At 36.4% G+C, this 12653-nt stretch overlaps 1 protein-coding gene across 1 annotated transcript; it reads left to right on the top strand.

Moving 5' to 3' along the window:
* The first annotated feature begins 9487 nt into the window (after positions 1 to 9487).
* Positions 9488 to 10424, top strand: LOC129007451 (olfactory receptor 5M5-like). Its single transcript, XM_054438364.1, is given in 2 exon segments — positions 9488 to 9744; positions 9746 to 10424. Coding segments are annotated over 2 exon segments (936 nt in total).
* The last annotated feature ends 2229 nt before the right edge of the window (positions 10425 to 12653 follow it).

Consider the following 12653-nt stretch of genomic DNA (forward strand, 5'->3'; position numbering starts at 1 on the left):
TAATCCAGAAAAAGGAAACAAATGATGTTTGAAATACAAGTAGCTCCCACTTAACACCATACTATGTAACAGAAACCTTTCTATACGGGAAATGTGTCTTGTTTTGCGTGGTTCTTACTTAGATACTACAAAATCTCAAAGTGAGGACTGCCTGAATTTGATAACTGGTAAAGCACAGGCATCTACCAGATGGGATAGAAGCTGTCTCTAAATAACTAGAATGTCATCAGCCTTGATAGTGAAGGAAAATGTAAAGTACAGGTGAATTTTTTTTTTCTCAAAATGTTATATAGCCATTAAAGCGAGGATGTTCCTAGTTAAGAAAAAGGTAAATCATTTTGTGTAATATATTATGTGCAAAGACATATCCAATGCTACATACAGATGTCTTGTAAAATGTTAGGGATAAAGGGAAATAAAACTTATTAATAGCTATGTCCAAATTCTCCATGATAAGCAATCACTGCTATTACATGTAAGAAAATAAGCTAACAAAAACTTCACATGTTCAGTTTAATTCAGATCTCAGGATATATAATTATAGGATACTTATTTATTAATAGTAGAATTTAAAAATAAAAGTAGGAAAAAGCAAGGAGCTAGAAACTTGTTGTAGAGCATGATGGCAGAAGAGGAGGTGCTCAGTTCTGGTTTCCAGCACAGAATGACCAGTTAGCAACTTCTCACAGATATGAATGGCTAGGTTAAAATTCCATAACCCAAGGGTGAGGTGGGGCACACTCTTGGAGCATAGAAACTGGGAAAAGTCATATTAGAAGTGTAAGAGGAGCAGTTTCACTTTGACTATGTTGCTTCTTTCCTGACCAAACAGTGTCACACTGAAAGGGATTTCTTGGGCCTGTGTTCTGCAGTGGAGAAAAGAGAGCCCACGGCAGACATCCAGCTTCCCTATGTTCCAGAGCACTTCCCAAGAGGCCTAGTTCTGTCTAATCTTGTAAGGAATAATGGAGGAATCGGCAGGGCTTGACCCCTTATGCTCAGTTCATAACTACCTCCTTCTACAACCCATTCTGTATTCCCTTTACCTTCAGCAAGCACCTTAGCAAGACATGGTTTTTTACCCAGTGGAGTGACACAAATCTTCATTCCTGATGGGTCTGGGTCATTTGTAGTTTTGCCTGTACTGGGTTGTTGAAGTTTCTCATTGACCTTAATCACAGGGCATGGTAATACTGTGACGTCCTACGGGATCTCCTGTATTCCACAAATACTCTTCCTTAACCTCCATTGTGGAGTAGTAGTTTGATTTCATCTTGATAGTCTGGGTCGGTCACCCCATCCAACACTGTACCTCCCTTCTTAGCCTGTTGACTTAGAGGCAGGAGGAGCTCAAAGTGGCCAGGTGGCAATCTTATCTTCCAGTTTGATGGAATCATCTTTCTGTCTTCTGGTGGCAAAGTTTCTCCCTCTGGAATGAAGACCTCTAGGCCGCAGAACATAATGTCGCAGAAAGAGGAAGGAAAATTTTGCTAGTGGGTCAGTAGAGGTGATGGTAAATGGCGCCACTTCCACTTCCACCCCTCGATTCTTGCATTCTTGGATCCTGGCTATGGGAGAAACAGTACCACATATTGGATGCCTACTCAGAGCATACAAAGACTTCTGGAGAAATTTGCCCCAGCCCTGCAATTTTTTTTTTTTTTTTTTTTTTTTTTTTTTTGTGAAATGAAGTCCTGCTGTGTCTCCCAGAGGCCTATAGTGCAGTGGCATGATCTCGGCTCACTGCAACCTCTGCCTCCCAGGTTCATGTGATTCTCTTGTCTCAGCCTCCCGAATAGCTGGGATTACAGGCATGTGCCACCACGGCCAGCTAATTTTTGTATTTTTAGTATTGATGAGGTTTCACCATGTTGGCTAGGCTGGTCTCGAACTCAAGTGATCCACCTGCTTCGGCCTCCCAAAGTGCTGGGATTACAGGCATGAGCCACCGTGCCCAGCCCCTGTAATGTAGTATCACCTAGTTGTTGTTGTAACTGTTATTTCAAAAGGCTATTCCGCCTTTCTATCAATCCATCTGCTTTAGGATAATGGGAAACATGGTAAGACAAGTATATCCCATGAGCATGAGCGCACTGTCTTATTCTTTAGCTGTAAAATGAGTGCCTTGGTCAGAGGCAATGCTGTGTGGAATACCATGACAGTGGATAAGGCATTCTGGGAGTCCACGAATGGTAATCTTAGCAGAAGCATTACATGCGGGATAGGTAAACCTATATCCAGAGGAAGTGTCTAATGTGACTAATCTACTCTAGAATTCTAATCGCCCTAAGCTTTTGGATTCCTTCCTCTACATTAAACCAGGGAAGATCTGGCATTTCAAGATCACTCACAGTAGGCCATCCTTTGATCCATGTTTCAGCTAATAAACTATTAGAACATTTTTTTAACTCCCTGATTTGTAACATTGAGTGCAGAATCTCTGCTTAGTGGGCCCATATCAATACATTCAGCCTGATCCAACTTTATATTGCTCCCACTATTATCCCACACCCTTAATATCCATTTCTGTGCCTGTTCTCCACAATTCTGCTTATATAAATTCGAAAACTCAAGCAGCTCTTTTAGGGTGTAGCATACCTCCTTGTAGACTTTTGGCTTACACCAACTAGCACCAGATCTTGGAAGGAGAAAAGGGATTAAAATCTGAATGTGTATTTCCTAAAGAAGAAGACCAACCAAAATAGGTTATTTAAATATTTGGCTATTCTAAGTCCAAAGCTACTCTTTAAAAGGAAGCCATATTTAACCATTCCATGTAATATGTAATTATGTCTTGACATACAGAACTAGGTAATGCAACAATTAAAGGTATTTGGTCACCATAATTTTTTTCTAAAAAAAGAGAGAAATATGCAAATTATTTACCTACCAGTTTACACAAACAGGCAAAGCAAAAACAAAAGCACTTGTCAAGGTGGACAAAAATGCTGCTACAGTTAAAAATCTGCATATACTCTTTACTTTGTCATTCTTAAAAATGTGTTTCTGGGTAGTTGGTTTATTGAACTAGGTGAAAGCTGTACTGTAATGTTATTTTTAAATTTTGTAACACTTTTTGTAACATTTTGTAACATTTGGTGAAGAAATTATGTTTCTTCACTTAAGGAGATAAATTGTGCTCATTACAGAACTTTGAAAGTGAATGATCAAACCAAATGTGCAAAAATTGACTGAATATGAATTACTTTACAACTATGTGTGAAAATCATCTTCAACATTATGTGTTCCATACACATGTTTTTGGTGTTTTAAATTATCTCTGGGCTTTCCTAAATTCAAGTTGGAGAAACAGAATTAATTAGATTTATAGCACACTCACTATAGAAAACATATTTTGAAAACTTGTTTTACCACATCTCTACTCAGCTGGATGGGGCTCCTATGAAAGAACAAAGCAATTACATAGAATTTTACACAGAACTGTAAAAGCTGCAATTTTTTTTTTTTTTACATTTTCTTTACCTTATCTGATGGCACAGCACATACTTTGCAACTGTTACTCTGAAAAGTACTGTCACTTCTGAATGTTTATTAAATAGCGACCACAAGTGTGCAAAGAATTTACAAATGGATAGCCACATTCACTGCCAATGAAAAACAAAGTTTATTTAACATGTGCAGTATCTTTGTGATACATATATTATTCCTTATTTGGTACAGATGAAAACGCTGAAGCTCAGAAGAATGAAATAATGTTTTCCAGGAACACAGCAAGAGCTAGGTTTCAATTAAAATATTATTTTCATAGATACTTCTGGGTTGACTCTAAAAACACCCCAAGCCATATGGGTTTATTAAGATGTTTAACTGGGTAATTATTTTTATGAGTAATTATGTTTCAGACAGTTTTAAAATTTTACAGATATAAAAATATACATGAAAAAGATATATATATGTTGTAATGCATATATATATTCATATTTCATATGAAGAAGGCACAAGAGGAACACTCAGTGTCTAGGTAAAAAGAATGGAGTTGGATACCAGGTTATTAGTGGCTGATGAGATAAAAAGTAGTCAGGGCCATGACTTACTTTCCTGGTGTCATGCACTTTCCATTGACAGCATTTCTTCAAAGTTGTAATTTTTATTGAGAATAAATTAATAAAATTCTGTAAGATTTTAAGATAAAAGATCTCCCAAAATTTTCAAAGCATCATTACAACCTTCTTTAAAGTTCCTAGCAATTGTATCAATTTCTTTATTCTTATTTTCATTGTAGAAAAAAATTGATTTTTGAGATATTTAAAAAGTCATAGAGAAAATATTTGGCCATGGAAAGGGTCCGAAATGGGAGGAGGAAATTAAAAAGGACTGAGATTTCTGAAACACATACATTGTTCCAAGGGAGTACCAAGCATGCTACAAAGGAGGCAGAGGATTGAATGACTGAAGAAAAGATTTTGAAGGACACTTTGAAGTGTTCTTCCTACACCTTCTATCAACCTATCTCAGGAGGGTGAGTGGATTGGAGAGATTATAAAAAGAGTTATTGTGATGGCCTGGCTGTTAGTCCAAAACATCCTTTCCTTGTCGATGTGATTGATAAGGATGTTGAGGCTGTTCATGGCTGTGGAAAGGGAAGGGGAGAGGAGAGTTATCCCATTGCTGTACTGTATTTGAATGACTTCACCTCAGAGGAAAGGAACAGAGAAGCATGTCTAAACCACATTCTCAAATCCAAATTCACCTGCAATAATGCTAGTAATTTTCATATCTGTCTCCCGTGTGTAGACTCTAATTGAGTCAGGATCCAAAAGGAGGGCAATTCAATGGCTCCTTTAAGTTCCAACAATGATGAATGTAGAACTATTCCAAATTTTTAGCTACAATAATATTTATCATAATAGTTATTATTACTGCTACTAACTCACTGCAAGACTTAATGAATAACTACGATATGCTGCTCCGGCCTGGATCTGAGATGTCCACAATTCTACTCATATGTTTTAGCTAAAGAGAATTTAATGAAAAGACAGAGAATAAAAAGGTAAAGTTAAAGAAATTAGCTAAAGGAGTTAAAAAAGTCGAGGCTAACTGTAGAAAACCATTTCCATCTTTAGGTCTGAAGGACCAAGGACAGTGGCTTCTGTCACAGAGCTCAGTAAGAGCTGCAGCCAGGAAGAAATCCCTTGCAAACATCTTCCCAGGACACACATCACAAGACATTCTCCAGGGAGGGATGCAGCCACTTTAGCACATTTATAATGAAACAGGAAGGGAATGAGAAAGAAATTGAGGTAATTCCCTATCCTTCCCACTTGTGACGTCCTGGTGAGTCTTCTCATCAGTCAATGTCGCTGGAAACCAGACACCATAGGTGCTCTATTGACCAGGTCCATAGGAGCCCAACTCCAGGTAAACAATGCAAGGCATAGAAGAGAAGACAATAGATGTGAATGGGAGTAGGGTGGAAAAGGAGAATCACCAGCACACCTATATTATCTATAAATCCACAGTGTTTCACAGTTATGCATTACTATCCCTATTAAAAAGATAAAGGTACAAAACTCAAAATTGATATATCACTAGTTCAAGTTCAACAAAAGTTAGTTTATCTTCCAATGGTGTTCCAGACTCTGAAACCTTCTCCTGATACCATCCACTATACTTGCTGTAAGCAGGAACTTAATATTTCCCAAAGTCTAACATATTAAATCATTTGGGAGTAAAGTAAAATAAATAATGAATCCCATTCCTACATCACTCTTGGGAGATGGGATTCCCTGAAGACAGTGGGGAGTTGGCAAAACTCATGTGCTCCATGAGCTCAGGATTTTCAGAAGAATCGAAATATTGTGGTTGTTCGTAATTTGAATGACTTTTTGCTAGAAATAATTGACCTGCAGGGATTTAGTCTCCACACAGTAATTGCATTATAGACTCTACAGGTTCTCAATACCCATTCTGTCATCATGAAATCACGCTTCTTTCTCAGGTAGGATTAGATATATTTTTTAAAAAGTTTAAAATCCAGCAGTAAATATTTTAATTGATAGAAATAAATTGAGCTGAAACATATTCTGATGAATAAGAAAATGTTTATACTAAAGTGTTGCTATTCTTTTCAGAGTACTGGTGTTTACAGTGTTTACATAATGAAAAGAAAATAGGCCAAAGGCAATTTTTATTTCATCAATAATTATTGACTGCCTCCAATTCAGGATGCACAAATCTAGGTGCCGCTGAGTCTATAACTAGATCAGATAAAAATCCTTGACCCTAAAGGAGCTCATGCTTTGATGTTGAGTTTTCTTCTAGACTAGACCTGGATCATTCACCAAATAATACTAGTAGCCACAATTTGTTAAGCATGTACTACATGACAGATATATTTTTAAAATTTTACTGAATTAACTTTCTCATCTAGAGAGAATGGCTATTGATCAAATTTTATGGATTAAAAAACTGAGGCACACAGAAATTAATAACTTGCCCCAGGCCACACAGGTAGGAACTAGAGGCACTGGGTTTTTCACACAGGAAGTGTGACTGCAAACTCCTAGTAACTGTCCCACTCTGCTGGCTTTCAATAGTAAACTGTGCTTACTGTTTATACTTCATTTAGAACAATAAAGAACTGGTATTAAATCATCCTTCTGATTCATTTTGTGTTAACAGTGCCACTCTTTACAATTATAAGAGGTGTATCATGTAATATTTTATAGCCCTTTCATAAAGAATGGGCTACTTTTAGGTTTATAGCCTATATTACTTAAAAATAACACAAAATATATTTTGTGAACGTGTCTTCTCTAGATTTCTTTTTCCACTCCAAATTGAACCACGACCACTTTCCAAGGAGACACCACTCTTGTTGAAGCCAAAGACCAACCTTCTAGACTCTTTGTAGGACAGAATAGTAGAAGCAATCATCCACAAGCGAATGTCTCAGTGTAGGGTGCATGTCAGGAGAGCACAGGCTCAGATGCCTCCAAAGCCATTTCTGTCCAATTGCAAAAGCTTCTCCCTGAGATTTCCTTGCTCAAAGCAGTAGGATATTGTGTTCTTGTTTTTTTTTTATAAGAAAGACTATTTCCACAAAATTCTCAGTTAAATTATTTGGACTATTTATTTCTTGCATTACTTCAATTTCCAACAGAAAAAAAAAAGACTCATAAGAAAACAGATGAATTGAGAAGTTATTTTGAAAGGTGATTAATATTTCAATAAAAAAGCCTATTAAAAATGTAATTAGGTGGGGCGCAGTGGCTCACACCTGTAATCCCAGTACTTTGGGAGGCTGAAGCGGGTGGATTGCCTGAGGTCAGGAGTTCAAGACCAGCCTGGCCAACATAGTGAAAACCCATTTCTACTGAAAATACAAAAAAATTAGCTGGGCGTGTTGGCAGGCACCTGTAATCCCAGCTACTCGGGAGGTTGAGGCAGGAGTATTGCTTGAACCTGGGAGACAGAGGTTTCAGTGAGCTGAGATTGCACCATTGCACTCCAGCCTGGGTGACAAGAGTGAAACTCCATCACACACACACACAAAAATGAAATCCAGCACCAAAACAGTATTTGCCTATTTGGCAATTAAATGTACCATCAAACAAATGGATAAAGAATGTGGTATATTATATATTATATGTATATCATACATTATAATTGTGGTATAATATATAATATACCACAGTTTCTTTATCCAGTTGTTGTTTGATGGATATATACATGTATATTATATGTAATATATATAAAATATATATGATGGAATACTACTCAGCCATAAAAAAGGATGAATTAATGGCATTCACAGCAACCTGGATGGGATTGGAGACTAATATTCTAAGTGAAGTAATTCAGGAATAAAATATCAAATATAGTATGTTCTCACTCATAAGTGGAAACGAAGCTGTCAGGATGCAAAGGCGTAAGAATGACACAAAGGACTTGGGGACTCGGGGGAAACGGTGGAGGAGGTGAGGGATAAAAGGCTACAAATTGGGTTCATTGTATACTGCTTGGATGATGGGTGCACCAAAATCTCATGAATCACCGCTAAAGAACTTACTCATGTAACCAAATACCATCTTTTCCCCCAAAACCTATGGAAATAAAAAATAAAAATAAAAACAAAAAGAAATTCAATTGGACCCTATGAGCTTTAACAAGACAATTACGAGTCCAGTGATTTAGGTGACTTATCTTCTATCTTATTACCCTAGGCAGAAGCCCAATGTCCTATTGTGTAGAATGAGATAATACAGTGGACAAGTTTTGAACATTGAATTTACAGAGTGCTTTATGAAGTGACCTGTTTCCAGTGTTGGCATAGCAGTTATTAAAAAAAAGTCAGTATAACGTTGTCAAGTCTGGATATGTGTCATAGAAGAAACATGTCGATTGTTCCATCACGATCTTCATGGTCACTTTTATCTTGCCCAAATGTTGAGAGATTCAGATCAGGATATTTTAAGTATGGTCTCAGACGTGTTGTTAATATGATTATGATTTCACTTTGATCTGTTACACGTTTTAACAAATTTATATTGAACTTGTGTTCCAATGTTTTTTCTTAGCTTTTCAAGTGTTAGAATGAGGTGGAGTTAAAACAACAGCATTTTAGTTTAAGGATAAGTTTCTTCATCATTTTTTCCTTATTGCCCCCCTCCCCAGGAGCCCTTTGATACACTATTGTTTTCCTTATCTCCCTATCAACATTTAATACCATCAGTACAGGTGCATGTGTGTATCTATATACCATGCAAATATATACTGTTTATGTATTATGTGTATATGTATTATAAATACAAATATGTAATATCTGCTTTCATTCCCCAAGAACCAATTTTTGCCCCCTTCGACAAAAATATACAAAACAAAGAAATGTAGCTTGGTCTTTAAAGTTAAACAAGATTTGTTGATAAGAGGGCCAGCTGAGGTAGAATAAAGTGAAGAAAATGGGCACACATTAGAGGGTGAGGGACGATCTGGAAAATGATCTCCAGTTCAGAGGGGCAGGCAAAGGGATTCTTGTTCTACAGGGATATATACCAGGCATCAGTTCCACTTCCCTAAGCATGTTCAGTTGTGATAAACCTAGAGGGTTTCAAGGGCTGATACTTTAGATCCCACATTCAAAGGTGTGTTGTTAAACAAATAATTACAGTTTCAAAGAAAAGCAATGTTTACAACCATGGGTTCAAGAAAAGTCTAAGTGAACACATATAACAAAGACTTGCAAAAAGATAAAAGATAAGGCTCTTTATCAAAAGACTTGCAGAAAAGAACCACAGAAAACCATTTTAAATATTATTGCCTTTGTATATAAAAATCTCTATATTAGTTTAGATGTTTAAAGCATCAATCACATGCTCACTAGGCTATTTCTTAATGTCACATGTATTTACATTTTGAGAGAAGAGGAAGATATCAGATGACACCACTAGGGTAATGCATAAATGAGAAACCTAAATGAATTTTAATTTCCTTTTATTTAGACGTCATTTGAAGCCAAGCAAACACAATGTTAAAGAAAAACCATACAGCTGTGACTGAGTTTGTTCTCCTGGGACTGACAGATCGGACTGAGCTGCAGCGCCTTCTTTTTGTGGTATTTCTAGTCATCTACCTTATCACAGTAATCGGCAATGTGAGCATGATCTTGTTAATCAGAAGTGACTTGACACTACACACTCCAATGTACTTCTTCCTCAGTCACCTCTCCTTTGTAGATCTCTGTTATACCACCAGTGTTACTCCTCAGATGCTGGTTAAATTTTATCCAAGAGAAAACCATTTCCTTCATTGGCTGCTTTATCCAATTTCACTTTTTCATTGTACTGGTGATCACAGATTATTATATGCTCACAGTGATGGCTTATGATCGCTACATGGCCATCTGCAAGTCCTTGTTATACGGAAGCAAAATGTCCAGGTGTGTCTGCCTCTGTCTCGCTGCTGCTCCCTATATTTATGGCTTTGCAAATGGTCTAGCACAGACCATCCTGATGCTTCTTCTGTCCTTCTGTGGACCCAATGAAATCAACCACTTTTACTGTGCAGACCCACCGCTCTTAGTCCTCACCTGCTCAGATACTTATGTCAAAGAGACTGCCATGTTCTTGGTGGCTGGTTCCAACCTCATCTGCTCTCTCACCATCATCCTCATTTCCTACACTTTCATCTTCACTGCCATTCTGTGTATCCGCACTGCTGAGGGGAGGCGCAGGGCCTTCTCCATCTGCGGGTCCCATGTGACGGCTGTCACTGTCTTCTATGGGACACTGTTCTGCATGTACCTGAGGCCCCCTTCTGAGACATTTCTACAACAGGGGAAAATTGTAGCTGTTTTTTATATCTTTGTGAGTCCGATGTTAAACCCATTGATCTACAGCCTGAGGAACAAAGATGTTAAAAGAAGTATAAGGAAAGTTATTCAAAAGAAACTGTTTGCTAAGTAAGGTAGATATTTTGGTCATAGGCATTGGAATCTGTTCTTATTATCTGACCAACTAATGAACATTTTAAATTAACAAATCAATCTGTCATTGAGTGTTTTTTGTCCTTTGTAATTTGCGTATGGGACTTAAAAGTGTATGTCAAATTATTAGCTAGAGCTTACAGTGCCACTTCAGTAAATTGAAAATGAAAGCATAGAAATTCAAATATAAGACTAGAAGACATTGTTCTAGCTCTGTAAAAAGTAATGAAGTGCAGACGATTCCATTATTAGTACTCATACTAGTAAAATATCATAAAAGACAGAATTATCAATTGCTGAGAAAATGACAGCTCATTACATTTTTAAAAATGTTTTTGTTTGTCCCTTTGAATGAATGGAGGATATCTACCTATCTTCTACCTGTTCAGAATCTCACATAAGGCAGAACATTTAGCACACTTGTTTAGTTGTAATCTTCCATGCTTATCTTCGTGAGTCTGTTTGAAAAGTTAGATAAATAGCAATGAGTGACTGCATTTGCTAATTACATTTTATAATACTTAATAAGCCTCCAAACTATTTTCCAGAAACTAGCCAACCGTAGTAGATGAGGTTTTCTGTTTTTCTTTTATACATATTATATAGAAATGAGGATCCTTTAGGTATACTTTGGATTATTACTTTAAGTTATATCCTTAGAATGATATCACAGATCCAATGAAACCCTATTTCATATGGCTTTTCATGGAAATGCCAAATTTCCTTTAGAAAGAGTTTTTACTTGTTTGTGTGTTGTACCAGTAAGGATTCCCATCAACATGTGAACTCAATTCTTCACTCTTTTATTACCATTGCCTGTTTCCATTGAATAAACAAATTGAATTGAATGTTTTATCCACGAATGCATATGGATATTTGTGTGTTTTATGCGTGTGTGTGTATAATTGATTACAAAATAACATTTTCTTTTTTTTAATTGCTTATTCAAATTTTTTTTGGTGAGAATCAAGGTTGTATGCTTCACCTATTTTTTTTTTTTTTTGACAGAGTATTGCTCTGTTGCTCAGGCTGGAGTACAGTGGGGTGATCTCGGCTCACTGCAAGCTCTGCCTCCCGGCTTCACGCCATTCTCCTGCCTCAGCCTCCCGAGTAGCTGTGACTACAGGCGCCCGCCACCACACCTGGCTAATTTTTTGTATTTTGAGTAGAGACGGGGTTCACTGTGTTAGCCAGGATGGTCTTGATCTTCTGACCTCGTGATCCGCCCACCTCAGCCTCCCAAAGTGCTGGGATTACAGGCGTGAGCCACCGTGCCCGGCTGCTTCACCTGTTTTTAAATTGTGGTGTTTATATATTTTCTTATTTATTTCAGATATTTCTCAATGATATAAACATGTTTTTGTTATATTTACAGCTGTAACCATTATATATATATATATATATATATACACACATGAATTCCATTTTATCTCTTCTATCGTATCTTTTCCAATGTTAATATTTTATCATTTTAAATATTCTTGTTTTTTTAATTTCACTTTATTGTTTCTTTTTTTACTTTCAGGAAGTTAAGTTTATGCCACCTATGATCATGTGGATTTTTACCTGTATTATTAAATTAGTTTCATGGTTTCGCTTGTTAATTTTTTCTTATGAACTATTTTTAATATATATCAAAAATAGAAAATAATATACGAGTTAATGGGTGCAGCACACCAGCATGGCACATGTATACATATGTAACTAACCTGCACATTGTGCACATGTACCCTAAAACTTAAAGTATAATAATAATTAAAAAAAGAGAAAAAAAGAAAATAATATAAAGACTCCTTTGTAAACACAACTAATCACTATTAAATCTTCACAGAATGCCACATTTGTTTCAGTTATTTTAGAAATTTAAAACTTATTAATATACATCTCTCCTGACTGATTCTGTCTCTTGTCCCATTTCTTGCTGTAAACTCTATTACAAATTTAATGTTTCTTATCCTTCTGTAGAGTTACATCATTGGATAGGTGTTTATATATTCATAGAAATATGTACTACTGATTTGCTACATTTAAAACTTGAAATAAATGCATCCGCTCTATATATCTTTCTGCAATTTATTTTATCTTGCACTAAATATTGTTAGATGTATCTGTGGTGAATCACGCAGCAGCAATTTTTAGTGCTATAGTCTACACCAATATATAAATATGCCTCAATATGTGTACTTATTCTACGATTTTTTCTTTTTTT

Source organism: Pongo pygmaeus, chromosome 9, assembly GCF_028885625.2.
Source record: "Pongo pygmaeus isolate AG05252 chromosome 9, NHGRI_mPonPyg2-v2.0_pri, whole genome shotgun sequence".
Taxonomy (NCBI): Eukaryota; Metazoa; Chordata; class Mammalia; order Primates; family Hominidae; genus Pongo; species Pongo pygmaeus.